General features: G+C 27.7%; 1 protein-coding gene across 2 annotated transcripts in view; it reads right to left on the reverse strand.

The window, feature by feature from the left end:
• LOC136979096 (uncharacterized) overlaps positions 1–21,813 on the reverse strand; it is a 63,447-nt gene that overhangs the window by 31,883 nt on the left and 9,751 nt on the right. Inside the window, exons 2-3 of one of the 2 annotated variants that reach the window (XM_067275012.1) lie at positions 13,449–13,697; positions 11,406–11,475 (exon numbers count right to left, since the gene is read on the reverse strand). In XM_067275012.1, coding sequence (XP_067131113.1) covers positions 11,406–11,475; positions 13,449–13,695 — 317 coding nt within the window. In that variant the 5' untranslated portion in view covers positions 13,696–13,697. Of the gene's footprint in view, positions 1–11,405; positions 11,476–13,448; positions 13,702–21,813 lie in introns of both variants that reach the window. The other variant, XM_067275011.1, reaches the window with a different exon arrangement.

The raw sequence follows: 21,813 nt of genomic DNA on the forward strand, positions 1-21,813 counted from the left end.
ATAAAATAATATCTTTCGTGGTAATGGTTAGTATAGTCTACGGCATTCTATGGGCTTCTACAGATTTTTAAAACTGACGATTTACAAATTTAATAACGATATACTTCGCTAATACGTAATACGGACGTCATAGATTATGTTGCTATTTTACCATAAATCAAAATAGGATATTTAAACACAAAACAACATTTTTACTTAATAAAAAGTAAAAATGTAGAGCGAAATATGAGATTTGTGCGAGAATGTATAAGAAAAACTTGATTATTTCTCATCTTAAATTACCGTACAAAAAGTAATGTAATTTATATGCAAATATATAAACAATTCACTCCAAATAACATTTAAGATTTACCATCGTCTATGTGCTAATTTTAATGCTTGATTAATTGTGTAGCTTATATTAAATTTACATGCAAATTGATGACGAGAGGATAGCGCTATTAATTTCAATATAAGGTTGATCGATGGATATTAATAAAAATTTAAAGACACGTATAATCCATAATGATATACACAAAAAAAACAATTAAAAACTTACAACAGAAATTCTTTTTCTGTAGTTACGGACCTTCCTTTATCGACCTATTAACAGAAAAATGCTTTATCAAATAAGTCTTGATAGTAGAGCTAATCGGATCTCAACTTTATGTAAACTCTAAACAGAATATTAATTTCAACGAAGCGACTCAACAAAAAAATTAATAAATCTTTCGCTAATTAATTCTCTCTTGTTAATATAACTTTAATATTTTGGAAGTTTGACTTTATAATAAGTTCAGAAACTTTGGTCGGATTTAATAATATAATGTATACGTCAATTATTTAACATTTATACGATTTATTCGTTTACGTTAATTAAGAATTTTAATGCATAAAGTTTTATTGGTTTTTTCGCTGTATTTATTATATAAAATCACTTCTTCCCATGATAAGAAATTCTTCCTTAAAATTAAATTAATCATAAACATCGATGGCCATTATGAGATTCGAACTCGTGGACAAATAGGCACGAAACCATGCTTTTAATAAATTATAATTATCGGATTAATCACGTGTAATTAGTTAAACAATATTTTAACCGTTTAACTTTATATATTCTCAGACATTTCATTAATTACAAACGTTATAATGCGTGAAACTTCAATCGTAGCTTAACAATAATTTATAAATAGTATCAGCGAATCTCTCCCATCTTCAGCTTTTTAATTACATTTTTTTGTACTTAAAACATGAAAGATAAAATTATTATGAGAAAATACATTTTGAATTATAGATTTTTAGTTTACATTTCCGTATATATAGTCTATATAATAAATATATTCAATTTAAACTCCAAAAAAACTAACGAGCGATGATGCGAGAAATTTGTTCTGCAGAACGAATCGATTTTTTTCAGAGATTGCTCCATAGAAAGTAGAGAAAATTTAAAGTATGATAAGAATAGGAGCCAATCTTGTTAAGATTTTAATTTATTTTATTCTTACAATGGACGATAATAATAGAAAATAAGGTTAAAAGAAATTCGAATGATTTTTATGATGAAACATAATACCATTTTATATCGATAGATTAGTTAAGATTATAAGAGGAAACGGGTAATAATCTTGCTAAATTCAAGCAACCGGAAATCAAAATGTTTTAAAATTAGCAACAGAAAACGTTTTTATATCTCGCTTCGTAATTCTTGGCCGGAGAGAAATGCTAATTGTATGAATGTGGATCAAAAATCCGCAGTTTGGATCAGTGCCCGCGAATTAAACAAACTAAGTTACTTTCGGGACACGGATATGAGAGACTGTCCAAATAATTAAGGAAAAAATAATTAATTTCCAATAAAAAATCGGAAGGATTTTTATAAAATAAGGCTGTAAGATGTGTTCGAATCTTTATAAATTCAAGATCTGAAGAATCATAAACGGAAAATAATCCACTAAACAAAGCTTTGATATGAATAAGCTAGAAATTTTCGAAATTAAATACATAGGTAACACCTCTGGCGAGAGTAAAAATCAAGTTTTGTAAAGTAATCCAGAAAAAATACTGAAGAGAAAGAACTTTCTAAATATGTGAAGGAATTTATTCATTTAAATAACTTGGCTTCCAAATGAAAGAATAAAAATATAAAAATGTTTTATCAGAAGATTTGTGTCGAAAATGAATATTTAATTCGAATTAAAAATATCAGTAGTGAAAAATCGATATAATAAACAAAAAATGAATCGATATATCTCTTCTACGAAATTCTACGTCTTCAAATTATTATTTTTTTTAAAAAAAGCGCAATTATTGTAATTTCTTTGATATTTGACAGAAATTTTTTAGTCTAATAAACTATTACATTTTTATTACGAAAATATAAAAAAATCGTGGCTTTAGTTTTAATTTAAAAAAATGAATATTTAATACAATTTTATTCTTAAAAAAGCACACAAAAGAGAACTCATTAGATATGTTCTTGACAGAAATCGAAATGATCAAAAGAACGATTTCTAATTAATATGCATTTTGAAAAAATCCAGAAAAGTTAAAAAGATTAATTCAGAAAGAAAATATAAGTATTTTTTTAAATAAAAATTTCGAAGTAAAGAAAATTGTGTTGTTGCAATAGAAATCTCTCCGAATTTTTGGATTGAATTGATGAAAGAAGGCAATGCAACACATGGGTGATCTGCCAAGGAAAATGAACCTTCCGAGAGAATTTCTTGGGAAACTGGCCCCATTTAGACGAATAAAATCTAGAAAACTGTCCAAATGGCCAGCCTTGGTGAGGCTCGAACTCGCGTCCAGCTATCAATGTTTATCCACTTGACCATTGGTGAGGCTCGAACCTCGTGTGGTTTTATCCCCTTGGAGCGAGTTGATTTTATCCATTCGGTCACTAGTAGATTAATTTATAATTTGAAGTTTAGGCTATCCACAAAAATATAACATTTTCGAGTCTATCTTTTAATCCTTTAACACAACCACAGAAGTAACAGTTACAATGGTTTTGAAGAATACACTTCTTTAACAAAGGTAAAATACGTAAAAAATTCATAAAGTTAAAAACGATCAAATGTCAGCCTTTTATTAGAGGATCTGACACCTTTACATTAAAAACACAAAGAATTCTTCTCACCTAAAAATAATTCTTTGTGTTTTTAATGTAAAGGTGTCAGATCCTCTAATAAAAGGCTGACATTTGATCGTTTTTAACTTTATGAATTTTTTACGTATTTTACCTTTGTTAAAGAAGTGTATTCTTCAAAACCATTGTAACTGTTACTTCTGTGGTTGTGTTAAAGGATTAAAAGATAGACTCGAAAATGTTATATTTTTGTGGATATTCTAAACTTCAAATTATGAAGAAAAAATATCCTGAGTCATCGTGAAAATAGATTATTTTATTGAATAATTTATATAGTTTATATGAAAGAATTCAAAATAATCCCTATTTATCCATTTCTGAAATCTCGGATCACGAGTCTGACATTTTGATTATATTTAAGCGATAATTTCTTATTTGATTTAATTTATTTTAATAAATTTACGCAGTTAATAAAATTTTTGTTAAATTATTAAACATATGCAATAAACTACCGAAGAGAAGAAATAGTTTCTTAGTTGAAATTAAAATAAAATGAAACTATTTTACAGTATAATAAACGATATATATAAGAACATTTATTCGTATTTTATGTTTTTATGCATGTATTTGGAGCTCTGGGAAAGCCAGAGTCGAATCCAGGTAGATGAAGACCACTTGAAATTTTTCGTAGCCCATCCGTCTTCACCCATTGTGGGCCTAACCGACTCCACAATGAATACGATTTAAAAAGTCCCCTTAGTGCTCACAAAGCGGAGAGTGGAAAAATATAAAAAATAATGGATATTATTAATTTTTGGATTAATTTCAGGATAGATTCATATGAGACTTTAAACTAAAAGAATGATTTAATTTGATGGGATAAGAAAACGCAACACATGGGCGATCTGCCAAGAGAGAAACTGGTTCCTATTTAGGTGTTAGACAACTCGAAAAATTCCACGTGGCCCACCCGTAGATGAGGCCAAACCCGCGACCAATTACTAGTGTTCAGAGATTTTATCCACTGGTGAACACAGAGTTCTATTTGGTCAAATACCAATTAAACCTTAGTGAAATAAATGAAATAGATTTTACTTTATTTCGCTAAGGTTTAATTGGTATATAATAAGAATAAAAAATAAAAATAATATAGGCTACTAGTCCATTTTATTTTAAATTTGCAAATTATAAAATTTCTCAAAATAAACTAACATTTAACAACAATTAAAAGCTAGTAACTACACATTTGTAATGTTGAATCTTTATTATCGGATCATCATATTATTTTTTAAATGCTTTTAACTTACTTTGTATCATGTCCTCAACTCTTGCAACTCAACTTTCATCCACTGCTAATAAGATAGAAGGCTGAAACGTTAAGGACATACCTAAGTCCATCGACCAGTGGCGTAGCGTAGTGGGGGCGGTAGGGGCGGCCCGCCCCGGGCGGCACTTTTAGGGGGCGGCAAAATTTCACAATCAATAATAATATCTTGTAAAAATACCTAAATAAGGGGGCGGCAAAATTTTCCTCCGCCCCGGGCGGCTGACACCCACGCTACGCCACTGCCATCGACAATGCATTTTAATGATATTTTAGGCTATGGTTCCACTCAACCATTCTCTCCATCCCCATTAAACTATGTAACAAATGTGTGTAAATGCACTGTAATAATGTAAACATTGGGGGTGGCAGCATTCCACTACTCCTCATCCAAATCTGATCAATAAAGGAGTTTTTAAAAATTTTTAAAAATATATTAAAATTAATTTTTAAAGTATCGTATACGAAAGTAGTACCTAGCGAGGAAAATAATCCAGCAACGAGTTGCTTAACTTTGCCGACGACGTTTAAAACTGCATGTGGTTCCATCTGTTATGATATTTTATTTTAAAACTTTTTATATTTTTAATTATTATAATATAGCAGAAAACTTAATTTTGAGGGTAGAGATGAGTTTTAAAAAAATTAAATGCTAATAACGAGATATGACACACTTTATCTTCCCACTCCCTCGACTTTTAACCACCAAAATTTAATAACATCAATCCCCCTAATACACAAATCTCCCTACAAAATTTCAGAAATTTTCGACAAAAAGCACAAGAGTTATTAAGCTTCAAAAAGGGTGAACAAAATCTTGCCCTCACACACAATATACTAACATTTCTCGACGTTTCAAGGTTCCCGAGTTCAAAAATGTAAAAATCTTAGGGGGGGTCATTTTTTGACCGATCGCCATACTTATACCATCGGATCAGTTATATAGGCTATATAACAGAGCTGGAAAGTAAAGATTGCAGTATTAGTTTATAATTTAAGAAAACCGATTTTAATTAATTAGAATCAAATTTTTGCAAATATAAATTCCTTTAAAACAGAAGTTCTTAACCGGGATCCGTGAACTTGCAAGGATAAAAATCAACTTTAACTTTCCTATATTTTAAATGTATTGTATTGTTAATTATTTCATTAAGAAAAGCAAATACGAATATATTACTATAACATATGTTATTTAATTTAATAAATGAATTTCTATATAACTTATTTTTAAATTTTATTTTATACATTTAAAAACATTATTCCGAGAAGATATCTGTGACTTTCACTGACTGGAAAAGGAGTCCATGGAACAAAAAATAAAAAGGTTAAGAACACCTACTTGAAAAGCAATACAAAATAGATTAGATAAATAAAATATCTTAATTCTGAGTTATTGATTTAAATTTATTATTATTTACACAGTGTATTGTACTAAAATTTTAACTATTAATTTCTCAATAGATTTTGTTATATGATTTTATCACATTTTTTAACAACATTCAAAGAGTTAATTTAAATTCTAGCTAGAACAAAAACCAAAATATAATATTTTGTATACTGACAAAATTAGTCTTACTTAATCCACAACGTAAATTATTTAATGATTTCTAAAGGATTTTATTAGAAAAATATATTACGTCTATGTGTTTGAACTCTGATATTGTATTTCAGATAAAAAAATCAATTTCAAATTCTTGAGCCTTCAATAACAAGAAATGTCAGTAACATAACATCCAATGTGTACTTCAATAAAATTTTTCAAGCAGAAATTATTCGGTTTACATTTTCACATAAAAAAACTAAATGAATTTTTGAATATCTAAGTTAATTACATATCTAAGCTTTTTATAAATACAAAACCATATAATAATAAGTCTTTATTAAATTAAAAACTTTATAAAGTCTTTATAACTGTTTGTAGGACTTTCATTATATAATAAATCTATATAGCAGATTAGCATTTAATATATTTATTGATTAATTTCACATAATGACTTTACTTTTACAGAGATTCTTGGACGATTTAAAATTATTTATTTCTATTTAATTAAATCAGTAAAGGTAATAATATAGGAGATTTATAGGAGAAAATTGTAGACCTATAAATTCCCACTGTCCTCCTCTGTCCGTCCGTCTTTCTTTAATATCGAGAACGAAGTTAAATAGATGAAATTCGACACCAGGTATGGAAATCCTTGGTGTATGAAGCCCCGAATAACAATATAAGAACTTTCGACACGAATAGGAAGTTACGTTATTTCAATTCGAAAATTTTCCTCGAAAGGAGTTAGATAAATGACCCGCACGACTCTATTGCTAAAGGAAAAGTATGATGTACAGGGGCAAGATACTACAATACTAATTTGAAATGGAGAGCATATATTTTAAATGAAATAAATTAAAAATATGATTAAAAATTTCAGCCCGGCATTATGACCATGTCACAATAAATAATTGCTCGTTAAAGAATTAAATTTCCGTGACATAATGTTAATTTCTTTTTCTTTCTGTTCTTTCTCTATAATGGTTATAACGGAACTTCTATATTATTATTATTCATTTACTGTTCATTGATATAAATTAGTAAATACATAAACACAATTCTTTACTTATCGCTTGTTAATTCTGTTATTTTAATATAATCTAGTTAATCTACTGCATTAATATTTGTAGCGGTAACTAAAGTACTGTATAATAAATAATTGAATTTCAAGGAAAAGCAACTGAAATTGCTATTAACAGCTCTGAAGGTCTTCCTGTAAACTTTAAAATATTTTTTGAATTATCAGAAGACGAGATATTTTCTGTTTTTTGTACTTTTGTGTATATAAACATACATAAAACTTATCACAAAAAATAAGAAAATATGCGATATTCACTTTTCATTATAATTAGCACTAACACAAGCATAAAAAAATAAACAGTTAATGATGAATTATTAATAGATTCGTAAAAATATAATTCTATAAAGTTAAAATTTTATTTTAAATACAAATATCCTTAAACAGGATTAATGCAATTTATTCCGAACAAAATAAAAACTTTTGTAAAACTAACTTTTGTCTGCATAAACATCGGAGAAATTAATTGCTAGTAAAATTAGTACTTTTCTTATTGCATCCATCTTAATTATAGATTAACGGGAAATTAAGTCTCAAATTAACTTAATTGGCCGTTAACAATTAAAAATTGCTTTCAAGACTATTATTATTAATAGACATGGTTTAGATGACATCACTAAAATATCAAGTAGTTAAAATTTATAGTTTTTTTTAAACTGTCATCTTCAGTTTCGGCGGTAATTTCTAAGTAATTCTATATCTAATGTTTTTGTGTTTTTTTTTAACTAAATTTCATCATGCTACTTTTTTCTGGAACTATTTCAGCTTCACATTACAGATTAGATTTAATGTGTAATTCATAGTCAATCGAAACTAACTAAATGGAAATGCTTGTATACATCATTGACCAAAATATTTTCGTATGCAAATACGAACAAAATTATTAATAAATGTGTCGTATGAATATAATAAGAATTGCAGTTCATTGAACTAGCCTTACAAAAATTATTTAGTAGTCTACATTAAATGTCATTGGAAAGAACTAATAATACTTTATGGCATGTGTTTAGTAATGTTTTTGTTACCCTTGATATTAATCTGCCAAATTCTTTAAAAGTTTATACGATTGAGATATGAAGACATTTTAAAAAATAGTTAAATTGTACTTGTTATTGAGATTTTGATATACCTACTTTGAAATAATCTTATTTATCTCCAAAATCAGCTCACCATTGCTCTAACGCAGAGAGCATATATGCGCTCGCCCGATTTGGCACTTTTTTCTTCGTGATTACCTGAAAAATCTGGTAGAATTCGATAAGCCCTAACAATATAACAGTTTAAAGACAATATTCGAGAAGAAATTCAAGAGCAGGGACCACTAATTAACAAACCAAAAAATGTATTTAAATTTTAAATGGTAAAGCGATTTATATAATAGTTAAAATGATATAGGCCATCCTGTCTACATATAAATACTTAAAAACCTGGAATCAAAAATTTATCATTCAAATAAAATTGATAATTTGATTGCGAATGCAATTTAAGGACAAGATTCTGTTAGCAATTTAATAAGAAGATTAATAGCAAAATAATTCAATGAGATTTGTTTGTTGCGATGATTATTTTCTGTTCCAATTTTTAAAAAAATAGGCTATAATCAAGCCATATATTTCTATATAGAAAATAGATTCAACGCTTGTTAGCAGGCGATATACTATATTAAAAAAAAACATAGAATTAAGTAATTTTTTAATAATATATATGCTACACATTCTAGTTTTTAAGGAACTAGAATATGTATTATATTTGGCCCCCGGGCCTTAATTGTGTAAATTAATAGGTTGCCCACTATGTCATATAGGCTTATATATTAAACACAAGTAAACATAAATTCATTTTTATTTTTAAAAAAACGAATTTAATATTTTCATAATGAATTTTTCGTTGCTTTCTTTTTAGTTCAATACTAATTTAACTTTCGTAATCTATAAAAAATATCCTAACATTAGATTGCTGTAAATCAATTCGGTTCCTAACTGTATATATTTCTTAGGTGATGATGAAAAGTTTACAGATTGACTAATTAATTTGAGACAAGAACATCATGGAGATTAGAGAAGAGATAATTTGTTCTTAAAATAATTTCTTGTTACGACGGTTTAAAAATAAAAACAAAATATTCGAAAATAATTAAAGAAGGCGGAAATACTTTATATATTATTGAACAGCAGCCAAAAGGATATAAGATTCTTCAAATCATTTTCATGTTAAACGCCTTTTTCAAACGTGAGAACTTCAATAGATAACGATCCTGTTTACGGCTTCACCTCTTTGCCCAGATGTAGATAACGTTAATACGCGCCACAAAAAAGCCTTGTTTATTTATGGCGGCAAAGCTTCCTCTTTTAACGGTATTCACTTGGCACTGCATTTGCTATTTTGTGAAAAACGTAGATGGGTTGGAGACTAATTTTGACAATTCCTCTTGCATTAAATCAAAGAGAAATGGGTCAACTTTTCTTCACGAGAACTGCAATCGACCGAACTTCTCTAACAGGGATTAAAGTATTTCCTTTTATGAATTCGCTTCTTTCCGACAAAAATCGAATTAGAATTTTTATTTTTTTGAATATAAATCTCATTCACGACCTTCGCAGACAGCTTAATGCCTCTAATGATACTAAAGATCGGAATATTTTTTCAAAAGTTTAAATTTATTTTGCAAATAGCACAAAAAATAAATAAATAAATAAATAAACTTTAATTTCATTAATTTCCGGGTTTCGCCGAGATATATTTTTCTTAAGTAAATGAACCCTGCACTTAAAACTATATATCATCATAATTCTGATTTTAATACGCGTTTAAATATAAAGTTAATATTTATGGTAGATAAATTATGCATGTTAAATTGAATTTAAATATCATTTATTTTTTTATTTCTAACATGATTATTGATAATTCGATTATCATCACATTAAAAGTGATTTTTACAAGCCTTGCCGAAAGGTTTCCTTAATTTAAATCAAAGATTTACGTAGAATAATGTCTAAGATTGCCAAAATTAAAAGGTTTTGTTTATCAAGAGGGGTTAATCCCACTTCAAGGCTTCAACTATTTTTAACTGACGTGAATAATCCTAATTTATAGATAATATTTTGTGAATCCCCAGTCATAACTTATCCTTAATACTGAAATAGTGGATGAATTATATTCTAAATTTAATCAACGAAATTATAGCAATATTTTTATTTCGCAAAATTAAATATCAAAATTATTTAAGCTTAAAAAGAAAATTTGTCAAAATTTATATAAAATTAACTTTTAATACGTTAATAAGTTTAACTTTTAACGTATTATTCGTTATACTAAAAATGAGAATAAAGAAAATTAACGATAACAAATTTCATGAGGCAGCATAAGCAACATATGTTAATCCTTTTTATATTATAGTACTATTTACGTATAGTTGTACAATAAATAAATAGTTATTATTTTTATTATATTTTATTAAAAAATAATATACTTAAATTTTATTTTATCAGATACTACTCAATATAATTGAAGTGTTTGAGGCAAGAACAACTCATTTTTTAAAGTTTCTACGGAAAAAAACACCTTAAAGTTCAAAATTTGCCCTGTATTTTGTTGAACATTGTTGAATTTCTGGTCCTATGGTGTAGAAATTCAATAATGTTCAACAAAAGAGACTGAATTAATGTTCTTGCCTCAAAGTCTTCAGTTACTGTATTCGCAGATCAACAGGTTTAATTTTATTTATGAAAATATATATAACAAGTCTCTTCATTTAATATTTTAAAAATTAATACATTTTTCGTTTTCAATAAATGTTTCCCCACTTTCCACGACTTTCATTAATAGAATGTCGAGTCTTTTTAAGTTTAAATTTCTTCTCAACATCTTCGGTCTACCAATGGCAGAGTGGATAAAACCACTAAAAACGCATGGGTTTGTGCCACGTGGATCCTTCCGGGTTTTCATTACGTGTTTAACACTTAACAAGGGACTCGTTTTCCATAAAAAGTTCTCCCGGGAGACGCCCCTTGGCAGATCGCCCGTGTTTACGTTGATTATTCTATCAACCCTATCCTAACATTTTATTTATTATTAATTTTTTTACATTAACTGAGTTAGATTTTACATTAATTAAGTTAAATTTTATTATCTATTCATTGAATAATAATATACCGCAATTTAAAATGTATATTTCAAAAAAGAATTCTTTTTTTTTTTTAAAGCTCTCTCAATGCCAAGTTTTTGTGCATAAAACTTCATCAAATTGTCAATTTGTCAAAAGTATGAAAAAATAACAAGATTTTTTTTTTTAATAAACTGCAAAAACTTCATTAAATAATCATACAGTATTTTAACTAGACAAGAGGAAAATACATACGGTATATTTAATCACTGTTAAAATGTATCTACTCACGTGCTTGAGGCAGATCCCTGTCGCTTTCTTGTAATCTGATGCGGTTTGGGTTCTGATACCATGTTGACATCTGGAAAAATTATAAAAATACGTAATTATGAGATCAATAAGATAGTTTCACAATAACTATTCAATAAGTACTGTATCATTATTTGAAACTACCTCATTAGTATTTGAATTCTAATTTGCATTTACAGATTAATGTTGATAATTAAGACGAATATAGAATAAGTATTAATTATTAATTACATTTCCAATAACAAGTTACGTAATTAATTGATAAATCATAAGAAAAGTTTGGCATTTTAAATAACCGAATAATAATATTCTATCTAAAGTAGTGTATGTCGATAAAATATTGTCCAAATTGCCACTAAAGAAAAATTATTTCGCGCATGAATAAGTTTTGTAATCAAAATGAAAAAAAGTCTCCATTTTTGTGGCTTTGACCTTTAATTAATAATATAAAATCAGGTTTAATATACTACAATGATAGCGATAGAATTGCGAGAATAAAAACAAATATTTGTATTTATTTTAATTCCTAACCATTGTTAAACAGAAAGAAAAATCTTATTGATATCAAGTTCAAAGATGTAATAGTGTTGAATCTCTAAAAGAAAAAAAAATAAGAGAAAGAGACATATTCCTTTAAAAGGTATACATGATGCTACTAATTCAACTTCTAATTAATTGTTAAAATTCCGTTTCTGAGCACATAAATCCTATAATAATTAGATGACTAATTAGACATTATACTATCGACCAGAATAGCATAGATTTTAACGATCTTGTATTAAGTTATATAAGGGACTTAAAATATATAGGCCTATTTACAGACGTATATTATACAATGCAATTCATAAATAATGGTTGTGATATTAAAATTTGTCATCTTATATCGTAATGCTTTGTCACTTTATCGACACAGTGTCTTAATTAGCACTGATTATTATAGAATTTGTATGCAAAAACCCCTATACATGCTCAAATTCTATGATAATTATACACAACTGCCATTGTCTAAATGAAATAAAAATTGACACTACACTAAAAATTACAATAACTAGGCAACAAGAGAAATCCAACCGTAATGTTTGTTATAAATCTGTTAATTTTACTTAATAGAACATCGATCTCAGTTGTACCATGCCAAAATTAATTATCTGGGTAGTTCTAGGATTAATGTGTCCTATTCCTTTCTATTGATCATTTCTATTGTATGTTGAATATTGATTGATTGATTATATGTTAATTTTCATCACAGACATTAAATAATGCCTAACTAAATATTTAATATCAAATAGAATTCAACAGTTTTAATATTATAAAATAAAGTTTTAAAATTGAGAATATTTTCTAATTAACTAATGTACTCAAAATTAGTTTAGGATATAACAGGTAAATAAAATTTAAATATATAATTTACATAGTTTGTTAAAGTTTATATATTTGAAAAGATCATTTTCATTAAATTAATTAAAATCTTAAAATAAGATTACTTATATTTAGCTTTTCTCATTAAGTCTATTATTAAAATAACTAGTGAAGTACTTAATAAATTAATAATTTATTACGTTTTTCATAATTGAGCTTTATCAAACGCGAAAGAGAATAAGGAAAATATTATAAAAACGATTCATTATTATGATAAATATTCATAAAAAGTAAATAAATACAGTGAAACGTCGAAATTCCGGACTAATTGAAGCCGGATCTCATCCGGTTTTTCAATTTGTCTAGATTTTCAAATATACACACGTGTAAATTCACATTTTATATACTGTAAACTCCAAATACTATTCTTCAAGTTTATGTGTTCTAAGTTCAATCCATCATAAGAAATGTAGAAATACAAATATTGAAAATATAATTTACAGAATCACAATATTTATAACAAAAAATACACTAAATCAAAATTTCAGAATTCCGAATGAATGTTAGAACATCAAAACAAAGTTAACATGAAAAAGATCTTTTAATATCCAGTTTTCGATGGTCGAATTCGGATTTTCGACGCTTCACCGTATAAGCAAACTTTACCTAAAACTTGTCCAGCTAAAGTTCTTCCATCTTCTCCCATAATAGCATTTCTTGCATCCCAGGTATCTGTGAATTGCACGAAAGCATAGCCTTTGTGCATAGAAATTCCGATAACAGAACCATATCTCTGAAACACTCTGCCCAGCTCTTCTTTTGTTACTGAATAAGTATTGAGATTACCTACGAAAAGACGCGAATTAACTGATTGTGGGTCTGGGCTATTTGTATGGTTTCCAACTCGAGTCATGGCTATCTGTCAAATAATGATAATCGTAAATAAATATTAAAATCTTATTTGTGATTTTATTCAGAAAATACTTTAATAATAAAAATATAAATTATTCTAATCTTTATTTATTTTTTTTTAAATTTAATAAAACATTATCAAATTTCTTAGTAACTGTTTTATAAATGGTCCAATAATATACAGTAAAATCGCTACTTAGCGACCAGATTTGGCCATTGATGGGCCATCGAACACTGGTGTGGTTTCGAGCCTCGCCAAAGGGATGGCCACGTGGAGTTTTCTTCACGTTTGTAGTACCTAATTAGGGGACAGTTTTCCTTATAAATTATTCCCGGGAGGCACACTCCTCGGCAGATCGTCCACGTGGCGTTTTGTCGTATACCAACAAACAAAACTAATGCTTCCGAGCAAAAATAATCTTTATGAGGGTGATCTTTTAGAAAGGTTTTACTGTATTTTGGATTTTGAAATTAATTATATCATTTAAATATATTAATTCAAACTTAGAATGTAAAAATTATTTAAATACATACTCAAATAATTTTTATTTCATGTTAATTTTTACACTAAATGGTTTTAAGCTAAATTAGGCCTATATTTATTCGTTAAATTTAAATAATTAGGCTACAATAATTTTAAATTATAATTAACGTAAAAATTAAAAATAACAAATTTTACGTAAAATTTATTATTCAGTTTCTTTATATATATACAGTATAATATTTGCATTAAATTTTGTATTTAAATTACGTTTAGAAATTTAAATTTATTCCGACCATTTCAAAATTTATGACGTTGAAAGTTTTATTTTGTAGTTTTGAGATATATAAAATCCAGGAAAGAAAGATTTAAATGTTTATTTTATAATATGTTTAAACAATTTTTATTATTAACTTCACTTTCATAAATGCAAATTATACTTACTTAGTACTTAGTACTGTACTAATAATGTGCATTCGTGATATTAATTAATATAAAATTATATATTATAAAGTACAGAATTATTATTACAACATTTAATTATTCACTATAAATTAGTTACATAATGCTTTGGTCTCGACCATTGGATAATAGAATGATTTATTTTTGTCTCTGGAATGCTGCATTCATTACGTGTTTAATCGTAATGTTTATGTCAATGCTTTGTACGTTATACATGTAATTAATAAAATAATGTAACATTCGGTACTCCATGCTGTGTATTATTTCTTAGCACAATTAAGAGGATTGATCGAGAATATGCGTTACATAATTCTGAGGGTGGATATGTGACGGCAGTGCTATGGAGAAGTGGTGCAACCAGAAACTTAAAATAGAGGAGAAAAATTTTAGCCGGTGTTTTATTATAAAATTTATAATAAAAAACTTGCTTTTTATAACGCCATTTAAACATTATAAAAAAATCGGGGGAGAGGCACAAGAACCTTATTGTGCCACTGTTACAGAGCGTTACAGGAGATGGGATGGTAGTTAAAAGGATAAAAATAGTGTTATGTAATTTTTGGACGTTTTCTATGTCGTAGGCACATAGAACATTCAACTGAATATTTCCTAGACATATTACAAAATGTCAGAATATTGTCAGACCTATTTTTAATACAGTGCATTTTTATTATATTTTATATAATAATCAACGAAATTCATTGATGTTGTAATATAAGAAAATATTTGAAAATAAATAAAAATCAATTATAAGGTCCATTGCCAATATTAAACAATTCATTAGTAAATTGTTTAAAGTTTATTTAAAGGTAATAATTATGGATTACAACTGAATTAATGGATTACAATTGAAGACATAAGTGTTATGTTACGATCATTCGATATCCAATTGTCCTGCATGGATGAAGGTGTAATATATCCGTCTCTCACATATCACCATCAAAGATCTCAGAAATTAAACGGCAGTGTGATATTCTCTGCGACGCTATTTCGTGGATACATTTACACCTAAATAATTATATAACAAAAACTTAACATCAATTCACTCAAAACTTTGATATTGTAACATGACACCTTCATCCATTCTTGTCTTCAGTTTATTATTGAATTGTAGTTTAAATTTCGAACATAGAAATAAAAAAACAAAGAATGAAAAATAAATAAATAATGTTTTAGGAAATGTATTTTGCATTTTTCGTTTCATTTTACCTGAAATATTTTATCCTTTTCTTTCATATACTGCTGTCTAATTTAAATATATAATATTTAAAATACTTAATATGTTATATAATATTTTTTAATAAGTTATAGAAGTTAATAGAAAGAAAAAAAACAACGTTAAAATTTATATTACAGTATAAACGAAAAAAAAAACAAGCCAACACTTGACAATAATTAATTCAGTTGTCAATTATTACCTTTAAATAATTGTGAATTACCATTAACTTCATTCAGATCAAGATAATTCTAGGGAATGTATTTCAAACAATAACATTTGTTTTTCGTCAGCCTGTTTTCACGAAGGCAGATAATAATTTAAAGAAAGGGAAAAACAAGAAATAAAATTTTATTTACATATTATGTATCATATAGTCTCTTCGGTCTTACATTTATCGTCTCAAAAAATTTCCAAATCATTAACATAAAAACAGATGTGCTGTGCTGTGTTGAAGGTCAATCTAAAGTCTCTGCAAACAGCATTGCTGGCTACCATTTAATTAATCCTAACAATTTCTTTAAACACTACTTAATTAAATAACCCTAATCATAAATATATTTATATGTTAAATAAGCATTAAATTATCAAATATAATTATTTGATAACTTAATGTTTATATTATATTTATATTTTCAAGCAACACGTCTCACAATAAACAAAATTAAAATTGACTATATAATCCTGGGGTGTAGCAAAGGAATAAAATCCACTCAAAATATAATTTTCTAACCTAATTTTCTCCATAAATTATTTCTTTATTTATTTATAAAACAACTTGTATATTTTAAAACTTTATTGAATAAATGAGCACAACAATTTTAAAGAAAAGATAATGTTTTATAGAAAATTAAGTTGTTCGTTAGTACAGTATATGCTTTAAAATATCTGATAATAAATGTTTTAAGTATACTATAATTTAATTTTTATTAATAAATACTATTTATTAATTATTTTAAACTTTATTTCCCAAAATATAATTAATTAATTAGATATTTTTGAAATCTAAAATATATAACTCTTGGATATTTTTAAAATTAAAGAAAGATTAAGTTAATAATAATTAGTTTATAGAAACATCTAACAATGTTTAAAAAATATTTCCATAACATTGGAATGGATTCTGTTTGATACTATCAAGCATCACAGAGAGTGAGATATAGAATTAATATGATGTAGATATTTATCTGTTTAGAAAACACAAAACTGTTTCATCAACACTAATAAATACCTTTTATAAATAATAAACAAAGCGAAAAACTTTCAGTTTCAATGTCGTAATTCTTCTTTTCGAAACTTTTCTTAATTTCGAATTCTTTTCCTAGAATTCCAGATTTAGAAACAATTTTTTAAATTGCATAAACTCTGACCCAGTAACTTTGGGCATTACAATTAATAATATTTGACCAGCTCACAGTGGCCGAGTGCATAAAATCACTGAATCGCAGGTCGCAGGTTCGTACCTGACCAACGGGCTGGCTACGTGAAGTTTTCCGGTTTTCTTCATTTTCTTTTTTCTTGTTTTTTTAACTCTTTCCGTCCTGTGGGCACTAAAAGAATCTCTTTTAGCAAGCCCATTATGGGTTTGGCCAGGTTCACAATGGGGCGGCCGGGTGGTAAGGGACGGGGCCAGACATATCCGGACGGTTCTTCACGTGTCTAACACCTAAATAGGAGTAGTTTGCTATAGAAAATACTTCCGAAAGGCACTCCCTTGGTGTGTTGTGTTGCCTTATTTCATCAATCTAATTTTTATCAATTATTTTCTCTGTCATATACGGTTTTTGAATAAACAAACATTCTATAATAATAATTAATGATTTAATTGAGTTAGCATAAAATATTGAAACTTATTGAGTAATTAAAAATTGTATTGTCATGCTGTTCAATTCTTGATGTGTTACGTCTTAAAATTAATGAATTTATATAAAGTAATATGCGCAACATATCCTATAAGTAACAGATTTAAATGTTGTTATAGTAAACAAAATTATTTTGGTATCGATCCATAAGAAAAATAATAAAAGAAAAAATAATAATAAGTTCTTAAATCTTGTTCGTGACAATTTTTAAGTAAAAATATATTTAAAAAATAATTGATAAGTCGATTTAAATGATCAAAATTTGTGAGATAAAAACATGAAGATTATAAAATGTGAAGTATTGCACGAAGTCGATTTCAGAACCGAGAAGCTTGAAATTTTTAATATCAGATCCGAGAAAGTCAGCAGCAGCTTGACTTGAAGATCTGATATTGGAATTTTCTGTTCGATTAGCTTCCGGAATTGCTTTTCTTTATGAGAGTGTGACATCTGTCCCTAAAAAAAAGGAAGGCGAGAAAAACGGGATGGCTCCTATAAAACGCCAACTCTTTGTAATTCTATTACTTGTGATTACTATACAATGATTTTTTGGAAAAAAAAGAATCTAATTGGAAAAATGAGATTAGAGAAGTATTAATTAGTCTCATCTACAAAAGAGTTTAATCGTTTTAGAAGTATGGATCTCCATAACATTAAAATAATCGACGAAGGCAAAAAATCCTGTAAATAAAATTGAAAGCATCGTTGACAGTACAAAAGACAAAACTTATTTAATTCTTTCAATTCATGTTTTCAAACTTATAAATTAACTTAATGTAATAAAGTATATTCATTAAAATTAATTTATCATATTTTAATAAAAAAATACAATTTTCTAATTGTGAGATATAAACTTGTTTTGATCATTGTCCAAAGGCGTCATTTCCGCTCTGGATGAATCGGGTTCGAATCTGGGCTGTCGAAAAACCCTATGAATTTTTCGAGCGGATATATAGGGTTCCATCACTCACAACCCCGCCACGATGGGCTTGAAAAAAGACCCTTTCAGTGCCAACAGAGTGGCAAGTCTCAAAAAAAAAAAAAAAAAAAAAAAACTGTTTTGATTTCTCTTGATTAAAATTTATTTACTTACCAATAAATTTGTTTTATAACTTAAAACTAAGTATAATTTATAATTTTTGAAATGTTAAATAAAAATCTAACTTATAACTGAAAACACAATTACTACAAAATAATTTCAACTAAGTTTGGTTTGGTTTTATTCGATTAAGGCAACACGACACATGGGCGATCTGCAGAGGGGGAATATCTCACGGGAGGTCTTTTATGGGAAACTGCACCTATTTAGGCGTGACTAACGTGAAGAAAACCCAGAAAACTGCACGTGGCCGGCTCGTAGGCGGGAAGTGAACCCTGACCAACTACCAGTGTTCAGTGGTTTTATCCACTCGGCCACCGGTGGGCACAATTTCAACTACTTTGTTGTATCACGATATAATTGAAAAGGAACCAGAAAGAAAGAGGAGATTCTTGCACCTGATGGTTGCACAGGCGAACCGTGTACTTGCCTCTACGGACATACGTTTTGTGTTTTGTTCGTTTTCGGACCCATTTTCCGTTAGGCGCATGCAATTCTGTTTTTTCCCTCACTTTGACTCCACTGTATCTCGAAAACAAAGTCATGGACCTCCATTTTTATTACATTTTTGGATTCCTCATTACAATTAATGGAAAATAGTAAAGTTTTATCAAAATCGGCCCACAAAATTTTGAGAACGAATACAATTCTATAAGCCACACAACAAAGGCTTCGCTGATGCTCCGCCTCAATTACGTTAAATACCACTTGTAGATCAATTAAAAATTGAAGCAAATTATAATGAAATTATGAAGCAGATAATAATTATATATAAATCCAACCCGATATATCTTAATAGACAAATGATACAGCTGGATTCTTAACGGGCTATACTATGACTAATTGATTAAATTTAACACGAAACGACGGCTTAACCACTCTATCCCCAGTCCAAATTACTTAATATTTTTATAATTAATTAGTCATATAGCCCGACAAGAATCCGGCTATATTGTTTGATAGAAACAGATAATAGTATGGATTATAGACTATATAAAATTATGTAGTGTATGTCTCGTGTCCAGAAATGATCTTCTAACCATAAATAGAAGTCCAAGTACATTCTACAGAATGATTCTCGTCGAATTAGATTCTGGAGAGAGCGCTGCTACAGTTCCATGTGAAGAGTACAGTTCCATTATGAAGAGAGATCATCTTGCAGTTAATGGTATCATGGTCTGAGGCGACATTACGTTTGATGGCTGTACTGAACTCCACGTTTTTGCAAAAATTAGCATCACTGCAATAATGTACAAATACGAGGTTTTGGAACCCCCATTTGAGATTTTTCCGAAATGCTGTGGGTGCAGATATTCCATTTTCATAGACGATAATGCCGGCACACATAGAGCTTACTCGTCAATGACTTTCTTGACAGTGAAAATATTTGCTACATGTTATCAAAATCCCCTAGAATGTGTGGGATGTTCTAGGGAGGCGAATTGAATTCAGCCATCCTCTACCAGGAACACTCTAGGAGATTCAGGATGCTCTTTTACAAGAATGGCTTTTACTGCTCACGTTGCATGAGCAATCGCTAATGCAATGTGATTGTGGCAGCCACACGCCATATTAATCATTTTCTGCGCAAAATGATTTACGATAATGCTTAGTATTTTTACTTGTTACTTTTGATACGACGTATTTTAAGTTTGCTTTCTAATTGTTTCATTGCATAAAGAATATAATGTTTTGCATGTTTGTTAACTTCCACGCTGTTTTGATCAATAGTTTCTGAAACATAGGCCAAATTAATGGTTATGCGTATTTTTGGACATGAATGCATATTAAATTCGGAATAATTTTATGAAATTAAATAAGCTGTCCGTAATTTAAACCGTTCATTTTCATTAATAAAGTTAACAAATTTCTGTAAACAAGTTCAAATAAAATTGGAAAATAATAATAATAAATAAAAAAAACAATCGCCTATTTTTTAGCGATAACCATCATCTGCAAGTTAAATTTATCACTGTTATAAATAAGCAATTTAAAAATATATTTATTTAACAATCTCAAAGATTATCCACATTTTTAAAAGTAATGTTTACTTTGCAATTTATTAAATCTCCACGCGTCAATCTTTCTATATTTAGATTATTTTCTCACACTTAGTTTCATTTATCTGAATCTTCTCCATTCCTAACCTATACCTTTAAATAAAACTTCATTTTTCCCCTAAGAATGTGGAATGTTATCTCTTAAATATGTAAAAAATGTACTATTCATTTCTCAGATAGTAATATTTAAAAGTATGGGATTGGAATTTTTTTTCTTTTTGAAACAACTGTGGACATATTTTTTACATAAATTCTAAAAATATATAAATATACAATTTTTATTATAAATAAAATTGAAAACTGAAAATTTTTTCTGATGGTCAACTACAGTACGAAAAACTCTTGTATAAATAATTCTAATGAATTCGTTTTACCATTAAAATTGAGAGAAATTTTTACGAAATATTTTAATACTTATTCTGTTACAATTAAAAGAAATTTTATTCATTTAGAAATTAAAACTATGCATTTCTTTAAAACAACTTTTTAATTCGTTAATTTAATTGTGTTTTAAATATAATTATTGTCTTTTAATATCAATAAAAAATTTTTGATAAAATTCTTAACATTTCAAAATAGCAAATAAAAATAAAATAGCTCGTTCTAGAATGGAAATAACAATAATAAAATTATTTAAAGACTTCAAAAGATGTAATTTTTTGCTAATAATCATTAATCATAACTATTAATTCGATAAAATAGTTTGAATTTTTTAAATATTAAATATTAATATCAATGCTATTTGATAATTTTCTCTCTATGTATATATATATTTTTACTCTTTCCGCACTTAGTAACTAAAAGGCCTTATTTCCATACAATTTTGCTAAACCTTTCCAGAAGAATAAAAAATAATTGATATAAATCAAATCTGTTCTGATTATTTTCTTCAGTAATGACTTGAATCTGGAAAGAAAACTAGATAACAAGAGAATCAAA

The sequence above is a fragment of the Centruroides vittatus genome, unplaced genomic scaffold, assembly GCF_030686945.1.
Source record: "Centruroides vittatus isolate TY-2023 unplaced genomic scaffold, ASM3068694v2 contig_577, whole genome shotgun sequence".
Classification (NCBI taxonomy): domain Eukaryota; kingdom Metazoa; phylum Arthropoda; class Arachnida; order Scorpiones; family Buthidae; genus Centruroides; species Centruroides vittatus.